General features: G+C 35.8%; 1 protein-coding gene across 1 annotated transcript; it reads right to left on the bottom strand.

Moving 5' to 3' along the window:
• Nucleotides 1-14,603: 14,603 nt before the first annotated feature.
• Nucleotides 14,604-17,376, bottom strand: LOC113060120 (DNA-binding protein inhibitor ID-4). The gene is made up of 3 exons (XM_026228961.1): nucleotides 16,748-17,376; nucleotides 16,238-16,296; nucleotides 14,604-15,232 (listed from the first exon to the last, which is right to left on the bottom strand). The coding sequence occupies exons 1-2, from the start codon at nucleotides 17,078-17,080 to the stop codon at nucleotides 16,252-16,254; spliced, it is 378 nt and encodes a 125-aa protein (XP_026084746.1). The 5' UTR covers nucleotides 17,081-17,376; the 3' UTR covers nucleotides 14,604-15,232; nucleotides 16,238-16,251.
• Between the last annotated feature and the right edge of the window lie 268 nt (nucleotides 17,377-17,644).

Below are 17,644 nucleotides of genomic sequence, written 5' to 3'. Positions count from 1 at the left end.
TTTGTTCATATGTTATGTCTAGAATCTGGGACACATTAAACCTGAAGGTGACATCTGGGCCTCAAATAAATGACTTTATGTTTTTCTAGAAGCTGAAGAACATGGACATACTGTCAAGGTTGGTAAACCGTGATCTCGGGGTGTTTGCACTTTGTGGTGAAATCTGTGTGTTTTGCGTCTCCACTGATTAGCTTGTGGGCGTCTCTGTTAATTGTCAGAGAAATTGTCATTTCTCATCCACTATATATTGGCTTGTCTCACATTTTGTGTTTGTGAGATTGTTGTTACATGTTTGATGTGGTTACCCTGTTCGTTTGGCTTTAGTGTTGTCTGTATGTGTTTTCCCCAGAACCTCATCCACTCTCCGCACGTTCACTCAGCCACGTACACATACCTTCGGCTCAATTCCCCGCAGTTCCTGTGCCATCCTCTCCTGCTGCCTACTCGCCGCCATCATCCGGATTCCACACCTCTTCACCACCCCCACCGAGTGTCGTCTTCTCAGCCTCTTTGTTTATTTGTATCTTTGTATTCATATCAGCCCATTAAAACTGTTAACTCTCATCTGCTTCCAGACTTTCCTTAATCCACCGTCACACATACTAACTCTGTTCATATAATAGCACCTGGAATCATTGCTTGCTCAGTTTCCTGGCATTATTTCCTTATTTGCCTCAGAGTTGTTACTATCATCTGGACCATACATACTAAGGGACGCACCCATGCTCCTATAAATGTCTTGTGTCCTTTGTTTGAGGGGTAATGAAGCTCCTAGCAAGCTTCTGTCAGGTGTTTGCGTGCTCTCCTTGAGCTGGTGTGTGTGTGTGTGTGTATGTGGGTCCCAGCTGGAGTTCTCTACTTGCGCACACACACACACAAGGCTTTGGTTAAGAGAGAAAAGGGCTCATTATTGCTACCTAACTGTGGTGTAAAGCCTCTCAGACACCTGTCCCATCCATGTGTGGCAGGATAATGACCTCACACCTGACACCAGTAGGCCATATACACAGGGCTAATTCAGTCACCAGGAGGTCCAAAGCGAGCATTTACTGCGCGATGACACCCGCGGAATCAGACCGCTACACCTGGACCCAACACAGATGGTTTAAAGGAGAAAGCGAGGAAGAGAAAATGAGGCAGAGAAAGGTCATTAATCCTCACTCACTGTTTATTTTTACAGTCTTCATTGCTTCTCAAAGACAGCAGGTCACATGATTCTGCATGGGGCTTTAAGACCCAACACTAAAAAAAAAACAATAAAAAGAAATTCACCAACACAATGCCATTGTGTTGCTATGCATTTGCTAAAGTATTGCATGTATTTTTTTGTACATTGTTGTGTGAATGCTGGGACACTGCTAGGTTATTTGGGCTGGTTGCCAACCTCAAATCTCTATAATTCTGGTCAAGAAAATCTATCCAAATGAAAATCAGCCCGGCGATTTCTGGTTTATTCTTCTTATTCACTGATTTTGCAATGATGTTAAGTCCAAAATAATTTTCTGTAAAGTGGTTGTTTTGGACAGTTTGCTTAAAAAAAAAAAAAAAAAAAAAAAAAAAAAGAAAAAGAAAGAGTTCACAAAGTTTATTTATGTTAACTGAAACTGAAGGCCACCCTGGAAGTTAGCATCTCCCTGTTTCCTTTACAGTATATATATATACTTGAAACTTGAAGCCTAAATACAATCCAGAGGTTTAAGTGAAAATCTAACATTATGCAAAAAGCAAGCTATACCATGGTCACATGACTTGCATTTAGCTTCCAACATCTCTGTCAATCTTTGTTTAAAATCTAGATGAGTTTTCAGTCGTGCGAGTAATACCACTAAAACTGTAAAATTAGACTATAGAAGTAGATGAGTTTACCTGGTTTTGATGTGTCTGACAGCCTCTAGTCTCATTTGTTCCCATCACCACTTGTCTTTTTCAAAAAACGTAAAAATATAAAGAAATCACGAGTCAGGTTTTACTATTGTGTTTAACGTCCTTACAGCTGTTGAATTAAATTCAAATGTTCATCACCGAATTAATTATCTTGACAAACATGCCTTTAAATATACTATGTTGAACTATGAGTTTAGGTGTTTTCATATCATTCATTGTGAATTTTGCTTATTATAAACATCTATTTCAAACAAAAGATATAAGATGTTTTCTCCATGCATTTTGTTTACCAGCTGATCATTCTAATCTTATCCCAAATGAGTTACAAAGATTAGTAGTAATAGAAATAATAATGCTTACCTTATCAGCATTCAGTCTTTCTTTTGCAGCAATCTAAAATCCAGAATGAAATGCAGGGGAGCAAAACTCCGGCCATATGTCTGTCCACTATGATTAATTATGACCCTGAACTGTCCTCAGCAATGTGACTGTGTTCAATAGAACACTGTGCAGCTGTTTGACTGTCTGCCATTGACTTGAAGCAACACATTTCGATTTTTTTATTTATTTTTTATTATTTTCTATACCCATGTATGTGGATAAGAAGTGTATAACTACATTCTGAGCAACCACTGGAAGGAAAAGGAAACTGTAAAAATGAGTTATGCATGTGTACTTAATGTTTTCCTTGTTCTGTTTATGCCTCATTAATGACTAATTTCTAATGCTCTTCATAGGCAGCACACTTTGTTGTTAACATATTTTAAATACCATACATTAGTATACATATTTAAATGGTAAAACATATAAAAGTATGTTTATAATCAGCATTTCTTTTTAAATGTTTTTGGTAACACTTTGCAATAAGGTTCCAATGTTAGCCTTAACAATAAGGTTAAGGTTGCTAACATCGGTTACCTACATTAGTTAACATGAACTTACAACAAAAATACTGCTAAAGCATTTCAAATATTAGTAAATGTTAACGTATGTTAATACATTACCAATGTTGTGTCTGTTAATAATTTTTTTTTTGGACCCTGGTCAAAATGAACACTTGTATTTTTAATAAATAATAATAACAAAGATGCATAAATACTCCAACAGATTTATTCCATTTTATTTAATATCAGTCAATGCATTAACAAATATTAAACTAATGTTAACATTAAAATACTATGTTTATACTATGTTTTCGATGAACCTGTCACAATTTATTTTCTTTTCCATTACAATGTTGCCTTGGAAATTGTCTGAAACCAAATATTTTCTTAGGCGCCGTGATAGTTTTTCCAATATTTTGTAACTTCTTCCATGTAAGGAGTGAGCATGTATCTTTAAACGCTATCGACGTACTTTAGGCAGCTTACTACAGTAGGTTTTGCTTCTGTCTTTATTTGCCTTTCTCTTTCTCGTTCTGTCTGTCGCCTGTATATTGTAGGTGACAAAGCTTGGAGGAAGTTATGTGTGCCTCAAAACAGATTCGCTCTTTAGCCCACATTTACTTTTGTCTCATGGCAATCATGACTACTGACAAGCTGCTACTGTGTGCTCACTCTTCTTTACTTTCTCTAAAACATAGTATTGACTATACTAATATTGATTAGTAGATTGAATGTACATATATATACAGATAAATATGATGTTTTTGGTAACACAAACTGTGATAAATAAGTAAATAAAGTAATATTATTTCGGATAACCAACCCGATCTCACGGCAAATCATACATATTTTACAAGGTGGCTTATTCGTATGACTTCATACGACCACATGTACAATTTCATACGATTTTTGCCAAATCTTACGTATTTTACGAGTTGCACAATTCGTATAATACGTAACAAATGAATATGTACGAATGACCTACACCTAACCGTTAGACAAATCGTACAAAATCGTACGAGTGAGGTCGTACAAATTCGTACGAATAAGCCACCTCGTAAAATACGAATTGGTCGTGAGATAGCGTTGGGATAACATAGCCTTCTGTTCAGTTTTCTTTATTTATCCCTTTATGTGCTAAACGACTTTCTGTTCTATACTTTATATGTGGACTCCAAGAAAAGCAAATCTCTGTAGTTTGAATATGTATGTTTTCCTTCCTCTCTTTTCACTGAGAAAGGCGGGCACTGAGTTCTAAGCTCTGAGTGATTTTGTTTGCGTTGAATGTAGATGTGATCAGGGAGTCTCAGTAATAAACACTGTATGTGTGCTCGTGTGTGTTTGCTACTGTACTCTCAGCTTGTTTACCTCTCAGTCACTGCTAATGAGTGATCAACTTTCCCAGCGTGAGTGTCGCGTGGGTAATTCGATGGCGCTTCACGTTCCCAAATGCCAAAGAGGAGCTTCATTAAAGAGAAGCCCTGTATAATCAAACAATTAGTGCACTGCCTGAGATGAATGCATTCCACTCATCAGTGAAGAATCATCTCTGTCTGCCACGCTTCCTCCTCCTTTAAATCCGTTCAGATGATAAAACCTGACAACTTCAGCCTCTCACACCGCATAAAGAGCAGGAGCCTTAAAAATACTGCACAGAAACCCTGTAACACAAAACTCAAAGAAACCAACAAAACAAATATACTTTCAAGCACATTTAATATAAAATCTCTGAAAATAAGTCAACTGTAAAATGTAATCATTTTTTACTGTGATAATAAAATTGACAAAGTAATTACAATGTAATTCATGCAAAATAATTACACATGCATGCACATTATTTTAAAGGGAAAAACTGAAAATTCAAAACAACAAAATACTACTAATACTACAGTTTCTACTAATTATTATTATTATTATTATTTATTGAATTATGATTAGAAGCAAAAACAATTAAATCCCATATGGATGTAAGTGTTATAAAGTAAAAGTGCAAAAACATATATATATATATATATATATATATATATATATATATATATATATATATATTCAATTCAAAATTATTATATATTTATATTTAATTATTTATTTTAAGTATTAATTTATTTTTACTTGTTCACATTACAAATAATAATAATATTATTATTATTATTAATAATAATAATAATAATAATAATTATTATTATTATTAAATATATGCTTAGAAGCAAAAAATATTATAAATATCATTGCTGTGTGAACATATATATTTATATGTGGATAAATACAATTCATGTGAAATAAGTAAATTATACTTTTACTTTTCTTAAATAACAATAGTTTTTAATATAAAAAAATAAAAAAAATTAAAACAACAACAACAACAAAAATAAAAATAAAAATAATACATTATTATTATTATTATTAGAAAATACATGATCTCCTATGGCTGTAAGTGTTGCTGTGTCACCATTCAATATACAATATAAATACAATATGAAATTTAAACAACAGAAAAATAAACAGGGCTGTTAAAAGGTGTCATTCTCTCAGGCAAGCTATAATCTTAATTCCATATAACAAGCAAATACCTTCAAATCGATTGAATAATACAAGTAATGCAGAAGATTTGATATTTTTGTAATCATGATGGATTACATTTCATAAACCATACAAGCGTTCTCATTAATTCCAGAATAATATATGGATGAACCTCTGATATTACCTCATCCTGGAGTGTGCCACCATGGCTATATGAAAGAATTCCAGTAGTATGAATAATACATGTTTCTCAGCTGTCTAAGCATATTAGTGATGGGCCTGAATAGCTGATGAGATTTACATGGGCCACACGGAGCAGTGCCTTACTGAGACTTAATCTAACCAGTGTGCAAATGAAAACAACTGAATAAATATCTGCACTGTGATATGAATTAATAAGTCAGACTGTTGTGCTTGACTGCATGAGAGCGTGACTATGGTGCACATGTACGAACAGCTACTCCTCTAATAAAAGAAAACGTTAACAAAGGGTTGAAGAAACCGTTTGCTAATCTTGCACTGAGAAAGCATATGTGAGGTTTAATCAGGATTATGTTTTTTTTGGGGGGGGGGGGGGGGGATGGGGGTTCAGAAAGCACAGGACGATGAGGCAAAGGAGCTTTTAGTTGAATCAACATAAATTAGCATTGATGCACCTTGCTAATATCCCGCAGCTGCACCAGTGAACCGAATGTGGTCGCTGGGTGGAGGCCCAGAGGAATATATGAAAACTGGCAAAATGCAGGGCATCACTTTAGCCAATTATCCTGATCCCACTCGGCTGGTTCCTGCAGAACATGTTTTTATTGTCCTAAATGAGACATTTAGAGCCACAGCAGAGTTCATTATTGCCTTATTTGGTCGGATCATTTAAGAAGGAAGCCTTTATCGTCACATAAAATCTATTATTTTATAAGCATCATACACTCACTCACACATATTCTTTTAATGCTAATGGATGATGTGACGTATAAAGAAGTGTGGTTCAAGGAACACACACACACACACACACACACACAAATCCACACACGCACACAGCTGTCAGCTTTTCAGATGCACAGCTGTGTTATGTCAGACAAGCCTGGTCCAGCAGTGTCTCTGTGGGTCTGGACTTGGCGCCGGTCACTGAAGAGCTTGGCTGATAATTGAAAGCGGCCTGATATTCTGTCAACACCTCGTACTCGCACATGACCAACCGTTGTCTCCACTCATATGAATGGAGAGTCCTGGTCTGTACATTTGCCAAAACAGCAGAGTGACACTCTCTCTGTGCGCAAGCTAATCAAGTATGCTAATCTGTTAGCATGCTAAAAGAGGCTTTTAAATAGAGACGTTTTCTAAGAGCAATTAAAGATGTTTTGAAGGGGTTGTTCAGCCAAGAAGGACCAATCTGTCATGATTTACCTTCCTTCATGTCCTTCCAGACCTGTATGACTTTCTTTCTTGCATGGAACGTGAAAGGAAGTATTTACTGCCCGCTATTTTCCATGGAGCTAAGAAAAAAAGAAAAGTATCATTAAAGATAGTCATGTATGTATACGGATACATCACACATACATGTATACACACTGTTGTTTAAAAGTTTGGGATCAGTAAGATTTTTTATGTGTTTTAAAGAGGTCTTCTGTTCATGAAAGCTGCATTTATTTTAGCAAAAATACAGAAACAATTGTAATATTGTAAAATATTTTTAGAATTTAAAATGATGGTTTTATATTTTAATATACTTTCAAATATAATTTATTTCTATGATGGCAAAGCTGATTTTCATCCTCATTACTCCAGTCTTCAGTGTCACAGGATCCTTCAGAAATCATTCTTGAATGCTGATTTATTATCACTGTTGGAAATAGTTGTGCTGCTTAATATTTTATTTTATTTTATTTTATTTTATTTTGGGACCTGAGACATTTTTTTCAAGATCATTTGATAAACAAAGTTAAAAAGAACAGCATTTATTTAACCCTTTAACTGCCACTCACATTTTTGAACATAGACTTGAAAGTGCATGATACAAACCTACATTTTTATAATTCATGACTGAAAACAAATTGTTACATGATTTTGATGTGCCATTTACATGGTAATGTAATGTTTGAATTTAAAATGGGTTTCAAAGGATGAATTTTGAGATTTTATGTTTTCAACTGATATTTAATTTCTAATTATTTCTAAAGTGTGATAGAGAAAAAGGCAACAAAGAAGACTTTTTTTGACAAAGGTCAGAACTCCTGTTATGATGTAGGTTTTTGGGGTGCCCTCTTGCCATAAATTAATCTATTACTTTTTCTACATAATTTTTAACAAAAAGATTGGTAAAATATCTATATCTAAATATATAAAACTATCTGGTTGCACAACCATTTTTACCACTGATAATATTGTTTCTTGAGCACCAAATTAGCATATTAGAATGATTTCTAAAAGTGACACTGAATATTGGAGTAATGGCTGCTAAAAATTCAGCTTAACTATCAGATAGATAATTTACATTGTAAAATAAATAAAATAGAAAAATGTTAGGCTATTTTAAATTGTAATAATATTTCAGAATATTTTTTTTTTTTTTTTTTACTAAATAAATGCAGCCTTGGTAAGCAGACTTGGTAAGAGACTTCTCTCGAAAAATATTTTGAACAGTATTATACTGTATATCAGAAAAACAAGTCCCTCGCATATAGCCTACAGATTTCAAGAATAGAGAGTTTTTAGTAAGCAAATACGCAAGTTTATTGATTTATTTTTATTTTAAGTATACAAAATGATACAACACTGTCAAGAAGCTAATGAAGAACTTATAGTGGAGTTCTGTGAGAATCTAAAGCTTGACATGTTCTCCACTTTACTGTATGAGCACAGTAAAGTGCTCAGCGAGAGACTGGTGGCTGAGTGGGACTCATTTTCATTACAGCTTCTGACAACTTTAGGGCTCTTTCATTTTCTTAATACCAATGAGCTGAAGATGTAAAGAGTGAGAAAGAGAGGAAGAGAATGAGACAGACAGACAGAGAGGGAGACAGGATGGTTTATGTGGCAGCCCATCTACCCTCACTCCAGTGGAGATAAAGTGGTGGGCGATAGGAGCGTTGGAGACCGCTGATGTCCTCCCGCCTTCAGATATGGCCCGTGATAACACTGGAGTGCAGTGGAGACTGTGCCGAGCCGGGCCTGGATGCCGCTGATGAGAGCAATACAGAGAGGATTATAGGAAACACAGGACCATCCTGCCCTCTGTCTGTCTGTCCTCTGAGCTTACAGAAAAATACTATATTACAGATTTACTGGGTTGTGTATCAGGCAGTTAGCATATGGTCGTTAACTGTTTTGTGTATTTAAATACTTTTAGTTTTTCAGTCTTGGTTTCGGTTAAATTTCAGTTATTTTAAGCATTACTTTTTTATTATAGATAGATAGGTAGATAGATAGATAGATAGATAGATAGATAGATAGATAGATACATATATAGATCTCTCTCTCTCTCTATACAGTATATGTGTGTGTGGCATGAGCTTCCACAAAAAGTGTCAAGTCAAATAAACATTAACATTCAGAATGTGTCCATCATAGTGTAAAAATATAAAAAAGCCCAGTTATTACTTTCTTTATTCTTGAGCATGCACTCATTTAATTAGTTTATTTACGCACTGAGTGAATGCATTGAATTAACTTCCTAAGTTTACACAAATAGCATGATGTGAAGACGACTGAGACATTATTTCAATAAATCTACAAAAATGGTGCCACATAGGGTGGAAGATTTTTTTTTTTTAGATGCATCTATAATAGCATGCATTTAAGTTACGATAAATGCCCAATTCACTGTCATTTTATTATAGCATCCCTGCTATTTATGCATAATCTGCAGTTCGGAGAACTTTAATTGATGTTGTTGTTAGACTGGTTTGTTGAAGTGACACCCGCTGACTTAAACAATTCTGTGGCAGAGAGAATCACACAGAGAGTGCTGTCCATGACAACCTCCGGTTACCACGGTGAGGAATGTTGTTGTTATTGCCAGCGCTGGTCATATCACGGGAATCCCAAACTCACAAACAACCATGTTCTAACCTGGCCCATCTGAGTCAATGACAAAACCTTTTTACAGTGACCTCTCAACTGGAACAAATTAACATGGGATTTAGGTGCTAAATAAAACCAGCCACAGAAAGCCACAAAGTCAGAATGTTCTGGATCAATGCAGTCATCACTGTCCATTACTGACATTTTGAAGATAAAGGAGTTAATATCATTAAATATTTTTTATTTTATTTTTATGACTAGAAATACAATACAATACAATACAATACAATACAAAACAATACAATACAATACAATACAATATAATATAATATAATATAATATAATATAATACAATACAATACAATACAATACAATACAATACAATATAATATAATATAATATAATATAATATAATATAATATAATATAATATAATAATCAGGCTATATATTTTTTTTCTGAAAAAGACATAAAAACATATGTTGGGCAGTAAATATCTTCCGACTGTTGCTTTGATATTGTTTCATTTGAAGACGTGAAGAACTGAAGTCTGCGGTTAATGGACAGAATGCATCTATCTTAATACGTTTGATACATGAACAAAAGGTTTTATTTTTCATTCTGGGCCAGTTGTGTTTCTCTGACACGAATCCCCTCGGGCAAACTCCACATCTTTTCTTTTAATGTAATCTCAGTTGCAGATTAGCTTTCTACTAGTAGCAGGTGTGATTAAAAAAAGAGGAGCATATAAATATATACATATATATATATATATATGAACACACACACATACTGTACATACATATAATAATAATAATAATAATAATAACAATAATATATATGCGTGTATGTACGTATGTATGTATGGATGGATATATATATATTCAGAATTGCAAGTAACAAGCTGAATTATGCATTACAATTTGAAGCGGAAAGACTAAAATAGTACTTTCTGGTAAAATGTAAACTTAATTTTCACTCAAAAATCGCTGGTAAATTTAGCAAATAGTTACAACAAATCAGCAAGGAACACATTGAATGAAACATTACATTTGAGGCAAAAAGGCTGAAAAATGTACTAAAAAATACTCCAATAATTCATTCATTTATTTACAACTTTGATAAATTATTTTGCTAACACATCAGTTTAGGAGCCAATTCTCACTTTTAACTAGTTGCTTATTGGCATGCATATTATTAGCATATTAACTTTTTAAAGCACATATTAATGCCTTATTCTACATGACCATATTTTACATCCCATTAACTCTACTCCTTACCTAAACTTAACAACTACCTTACTAACTATTAACAAGCAGCAAATTAACAGGTTATTGAGGCAAAAGTCATTCTTAGTGAGAATTGCTCTCAAAACTAAAGTGTGACCCTCATTTTCACAATGTAAAGGTATATATTACTAAATTACAAATAAATAAGCAAATAATAAATATACAGTGTATATGACTTTCTGTTCAACTATCCACACACATATATTACTGTAGCATGGACAGAACACCCTGAAAAAGTCTATCTCACACCACCACAAGTGGTTCAGCCCTTTCATGTCAGGCATAATCAGCCGGCGTATGAACATGGTGCCAAGCGTCTGTGTGCCAGGAAACCTGTTGATGTGGCCCTGGCACCCTGCGCCGGTATTTGCTGTGACATATTGCCCGTGTGATCATTCCACCTCAGGGTCGTGTTCCTCTTGATCGGCTGGCATCCCTTCCTGACAGCAGTGATCCACATCCCTCGTCCTCTTCTCTAATCACTCGTTCTCCAGGGACAGGAGGGTGAATGGGGGGAGGAGTCGTCTGAATGAGAGGCAAATGCCTGGCATGGTTTACAGCGCTCATTTCTGTAATTCATTCCCCGTCTCTCAGGACCTGAACGTTGGCAATGAATCCAGCCGAGGCTTTTCTCTTTCATTACTGTGTCTTTCACATTACGCGCCACACTCTTACTTTACTTTTTTTTCTTTCTTCAAATCATTTGCCCTCCTGTTTTCTCTTTTCATTTTCTTTCTTCTCTCCTGTACGCTCGTTCTGCTGCCTGGCACAATAAGAAACATTGATTTTGAACGAATGAGGGGTTTTGGAGGCTGGAAGAGACTTGCTCATTGCAGAGATCTGTTTTACTTACAGTCAGACACAAAAGCCCCCGAAGTGCATCCATATGCACCTGCATAATGACAATAAATATGCTTTATTTCTAAAAGCTCAAGAGGCTTTTGAGCAGCGCCTCTCAAACTGAGTATTACCAAACACATCTCCGTCTCACAGACCATAAATAAACTCAATCCAGAAACAAAACACCGTTCTGAAAACCTATTTCAAATCTAAAGTCAGAAACTGAGCGGAGAACAAAAATGTATTGTTAATATTTAAGCTATATTGATTTTTTATTATTATGTATACTTTTTTCATTTTATCTACTCATGATATTCTACAAATAAAGCAGCATTCATGTTTATAGCAGCATTATAGGTTTATTTATGATTTAAACAATGTTTTTATTTATGAATATAAATATTTAATAGGTCAACTAGTTATTTTTCAGTGTGATAAAAAAAATGAATAAATAAAGGAATATATACAAATGTTAATCTGAAGAATATATGTGATATATATAAAATGTAGTTTGTTATTGGAAAACTAAAAGCTCAGCTACCACCACAAACCCTAAAAATGTACTCTTTAAAACTAGTATTATTTCTTTTAGTTAGTTGCTGCTGCATACTGGCAGATCTGTATTCTAATCTTTCCTAATTTAAATAATCTTTTCATCTTGCCATATTTTAGAGGCAAGATCTTGTCTTTGTTTATGAGTGAGTGACCGCCATTGTGTGCTAATAGCTACTTTAAATAGCACCAATTAGCCGGAAGCCTGAGATGTTCAATCACTGTGGGGCTATTAGTAATCAGGTTCTGTTCTTTCACTCGCTCGCTCCATCTCTCCCTGCCCATTTCTCTCTGTGGGGGGTCAGGAAAGCAGGAGGAAAGGGAATGAAGCCCCTTGATGACCATAAAATGAGGACTAAATGTTGATGGTTGAGTGGCAAATCGTATAGAACTAGATTGTGTTTTTAGTCTTGTGAGGCAGTTTTAATGAAAAGTGGGCGATAACTGTTTAAATTGGCTGCTTTGCATATTTGTGAAACTACACTTTTTAAAAATAAAATATTTTATTTATTGCACTGGAGGCACTGATGCCTGGATATAATGGTATTTTACAACCAGTCAAAAAGTTTTGGACTGACCGTGTGTAATATTTATTATAACTTGATTTCCATTTAGAATAGTATAATAGCCATAAAACAATGGAATAACATTAAAAATAAAACATTTTAACATTTTTAGGTTATAGCTATACAAACTCTGTATAAACCCATTCTCTTCAAGATGTTCACGCTTGGATGCTTATTAAATGGTATAAAAAAGTTTTTATGGTATATATCAGCTTCAATACTTGCTTTGCACTTGGCTGCCTTACTGTCTTCTCATGAGCTTTTCTATTAGAAATAAATAAATATAAATTTGTATATTTTTATAATTTGTATATTTTTACAATTTTAAGTAAGAAAAAATTATATTTAAATACATGCTTAATGTTATTTATTTCTGTTTTCAGCATCCATTACTCCAGTCTTCTGTGACACATGATCCTTTTGAAATCATTCTTATATGCTTATATTTGGTGCTGTAAACATGAAAAAAAATATTATTATCATTTATCATTATATTTTTAACATTATCAATGTTGAAAATAGTTGTGCTGGTTAATATTTTTGTGGAAGACATAATTTATTTTCATTCATTGATGGAGATACAGTTAAAAAGAACAGAATTTATTTGAAATAGATTTTTTTTGTAACATTGTACATGTATTTACTACAGCTTTTTAGCAAATTAATGCATCTTTCCTGAATAAAAAAAATTATAATAATAAATTGGCTAAACCTTTGAACATTATATAAACCCAGTCAACTGTGTCCAAACACTAACTATTAGTATATAATTAAATAAAAAAATCTTACAAATATTTATCTCAAAGTTATAACTGAACAAACTGACCTTCTATTTTTTTTGAGTGATCACTTTTTATTATTGAATACTGTTTAAATGAACAAATGCACACACACACACACACACACACACGCACACACATTTACCTACATGCACAACACACAATGTCATACTGTCTCACACCTGTTCAAACAATCCTGACTTTACAACAGCAGCCCAAGCTGCTTGATTTGATAATAACTCTGTTGGCCGAAAACATTTCCAGACCACTGATCCTTGTTTGACTGCTGCTCTGTTGAGTTTGACCAACGCTACACACAGGCCTATTCTTATCAAACAGGATGTGATCATTTCCCACAGTCACCCTCTTCGCTGCTTAGAGCCAGACAAGGCGCCAGCAGACAGAAAACACCAAGGTGTACAATCAAACAAAGAGTGTAAAGAAGACTAACACACTTATTCATTGCCCGGCAAATAAAATAATGGAAAATAATTGTGGAAAGTAATATGACTGTCGGACATATAGCTGGTTATATACGCTCAAATAGACCAGATGACTGACAGATGGGGGAGGTGTGGCTAATTCCAGTGTCTATTTGTTCTAAACCTAGAAAGGGGGAGTTGACAAAATGTAGAATACCTGCAGAATCTGCATATTTGGTTCAACTGTCCTATTGTTTTTCATGCACGATTTACTCTAAAACAGATCAGTCCATTAGGGGGCACAATCAGAGAGGAGACTGCAGACTTAAGCATGAAGCAAAAAAATGGCGTAATTTACTTGGTTTGGAACATTCACATGCACCTGTATTATAGGATTTGAAATGTTTAGCTAATGCAATATTATTACAACAGGACAATGTTCTGCACACATTTACAGTATTCCTGAATTACTTCTGTCTTATCACTGCTCGCATAGGCATGCTATGAAATTATCTTTCACCATAAAAGAATAAAGAATAGTCTACATTGTTAAAATAAGATCAAAGCGATTGTATGCGACTTGCATTCAAGACAGGGCTGATGTGTTATTTGTGTGAGAGGTTTTGTACAAACAAATGCCTTCTTGAGTGATTTTCTCATTCATTTCAAGTCATTTATTCAATGGACGAAAAGTCCTATTCCATGCCTTTAACAATTAACTGATTTAAATGAAACCGTTTCGAAATATAGTCAAGCTACAAGAATCCAATAACAGTTTATTGCACACGTTTTAGTAATTGTGCTCACAGCTAATTTAACGGACAGAAAACCGAGCGCGAGCAAATTAATAATTTATGATGCGAGACCTTTATTAGCAGAACATCATGTAATCATTCACGACATTTATGCAAAAACACAATCATATACAGAACAAAACATTTTTTGATAGAAAATATTTTCGAGTCATTACAATCAGCTGGCTGCACATATATTCTCTTACACACACATTTATAGAACATCCTCCTGGTTATGTACAGTATTATTTACGTCAACACTTATCGTGGTTCTTTACAATATTAAACAGCAGGGAAAAAATCCCTGTTCGACACAAATCACCTAACAAAGATGTCAGATGTTAACATTTTCATTTTGATTCATAAAGCTTTACAGTCTGCCGTGTTTAGGCAAATTATATGCAGGGTTTTAATCCGAGGTGCCTTTAGTTATGGTTCAATTGGAATTCCATTGGCTTTGTATTCTCTGTCCAAATTCAGCATTTCCCCCACCGAGAGAGAACAGAATGGCCACGGGAGAGATCTGGCTGGCTTCACCGCATCTTTGACAGCTGACGTTAAAATGTTTACATATTATGATTTAGTAGCTATTAGTTTCAGTGCTGCTCCCCTGCGATTGGGCCTGGTGTGTGTCGGATTCCCTGGTGGAGCAGTGCTTGGCTTTGGATGGGTTCAGTGCACACCTGTGAGAGAGGGATGAATAGAAGGGGTGTGTGAACTGTGTGCTCCAGACTGACTGGCGCCACCGAAAACCAGAGGGCATGCTTGATCAACAACCCAAAACAAACCAGGTCAAACAACAAGCACAGTGCTAAGCAGGGCCGGACTGCTAACCTCATGCGTACGCACTCTCACACACAGCTGCGGGCCAACCAGCCCTCACGCTACACTTTGGAGCGACCGTCAAACCCCCCTCCTAGCAGGACCGCCACAGAGTGGACAGCTATTGTGCAACCTACAGCTGGGTTCAAGTGTCTGCCAGCGGCTGAGAGCCAGAGTTACAGTCCAGCCAGTGCGGAAAACACAAGTAGACCGATTGTCACAAAAACCGGCATTCATGCTACTAACAGGAATATTATGGTAATAACTTCTATCTATGCGGTTTTTACTGTCACGGCTCTATTAATAATAGCCATCGCAGCTGCATGTACTGCCAGCTCTATTAGAAGTCTGTTACCCAATTATCCTGACAGTCCAGCCCTGTTCTTTAGCTGTGAATTCTGGGTAATGAAGCATTTCTCTGGCTTTTTCCACCGCTGCATGTGTTCAAGCTTGTTTGAAATAGTCTTAATGCAGGCGGATTAAAACACTTGGTGTATTCTTGCTTCGTTGTATCAAAATGAAGCATCAAAATAAGTATTTGTACTGAAACAAAAGTATGACTCTTAAATCTAATCATCTATCATTTTTATAAAAAAATAGCAATCAATTCAGTTGGATACATTTATTATTATTTATTTCATGTTTTAAAAGTAACGCGTGACACTGAATGTGACGGGAAATCATTTTAAGAGGATTAAATGAATAATTAAAAAGCATATTTGACTAATTATAAAAAACAAGATGCATGTCTACACATGGAAGTGCAGAAGAACTGATTTTTATCAGAGGAATTATAATCCGTAACCTTAGATGAGACATGGGATGAGTGCTTTGAGAATATTTGATATTGAATTGCATGTACTCACCGGTGTGCAACATTTCAGCGACACAAAATTGATTCTTCCTTATTGACACCCGTCGTCCTCTGAAAGCAAAGGAAACAGGTGCGTTTATTCTTACTGCGGCTATTGGTGAGGTGACACGAGGGCAACAATAACCATCAATAAGCTATTGTGCATGGAGTCATTTATTTAAAATAATTAGGATCATACAGGAAACAAACAAATATGCACACACACACACATATATACAAAGGTTTAGATATAATAAAATAGCTGAAAGATGACATATTCAGGTTACATATAAGATTACATAAATAACATTGAACACTAAGAGAATTCAAATGTTTTTATATTTTGTCATTTGGCAAGGAAACACAGGCCTCCAGCAGTCTGGTCTATAGCATCATGTTTCGTCTGGTGCAGTTCATAGAAAGACACACTATTTTCACTTTCCGTGCGTAATGAGGCTACTGTGCACAGCCAAATCACCATAGATGTTTTAGTGCACGTTCACGGAGGTTTCGGTCTTCTTACCTGCTCTGTGTTGATCTGTGTGAGAGGGGTCCGTGTGGAGGCGGGTGGGCTCGTCTGTTTCAGGAGAGACGGGTGCGTCTCCAGCGCCAGCTGCAGGTCCAGGATATAGTCAATGACATGCTGGAGGATCTCTACTTTACTGACTTTCTTATCCTGCGGAATAGTGGGCACCAGGCGCTTGAGTCGGCTGTAGCAGTCGTTCATGTCGTACTGCAGAAAGAAATGATCCTCCTCTTCCATTTTGCATCGGCTGCGCTCCGACAAATAACGCAATGAGAGCTGACTGCAGCCAGACGAAACCTCATGAGGGCGAACCGGTGCGCTGGCCTTCATTATAATACACAGAACAACAAAGGGCTAAACGAGAAGGGGAGGAAAAACAAACGTGCGCGGGAAGCAACAAGAGGTTTCGCTGAAAAACGCAATTTGGTGCACGCAAGAAAAGGAGCGCGGTTCTATCCGGAGCACATCTCCTCTCTGAGCGCGAGCGCACAGTGTGAAACAGCGGATGAGTTGAGGCTGGTCATAAAGAGAGGAAAAGGGGGAGGCGCCACCCGCGCGAGCTTTGACAGTCCTGCGCGAGGAGAAACCGGTCAGTCACGAGCTCCCGTGATGATGGAGTAGCGCGCGACCTGTAACTGCAGAGTGCCTCGAGCGCAAATAAGAGGCTGCTAGGTGAAACCCCCCCCCTCTCTCTCTGTGTGTGTGTGTGTGTGTTTAACCACATGTGGAAATTGAATTTGTGCTCCCAAAACAGAAATAATGAAAGAGGTACAAAGATTTTCATTCGTTAATTAAGTTAACGAAAATCGGACCCACTTTATATTAAGTGGCCTTAACTACTATGTACTTACATTTTAATTAATAATTTAGTACACTGTACTTATTCTGTACATA

The sequence above is a fragment of the Carassius auratus genome, chromosome 41, assembly GCF_003368295.1.
Source record: "Carassius auratus strain Wakin chromosome 41, ASM336829v1, whole genome shotgun sequence".
Lineage (NCBI taxonomy): Eukaryota > Metazoa > Chordata > Actinopteri > Cypriniformes > Cyprinidae > Carassius > Carassius auratus.
This window is presented reverse-complemented; position numbering and strand designations above follow the sequence as displayed.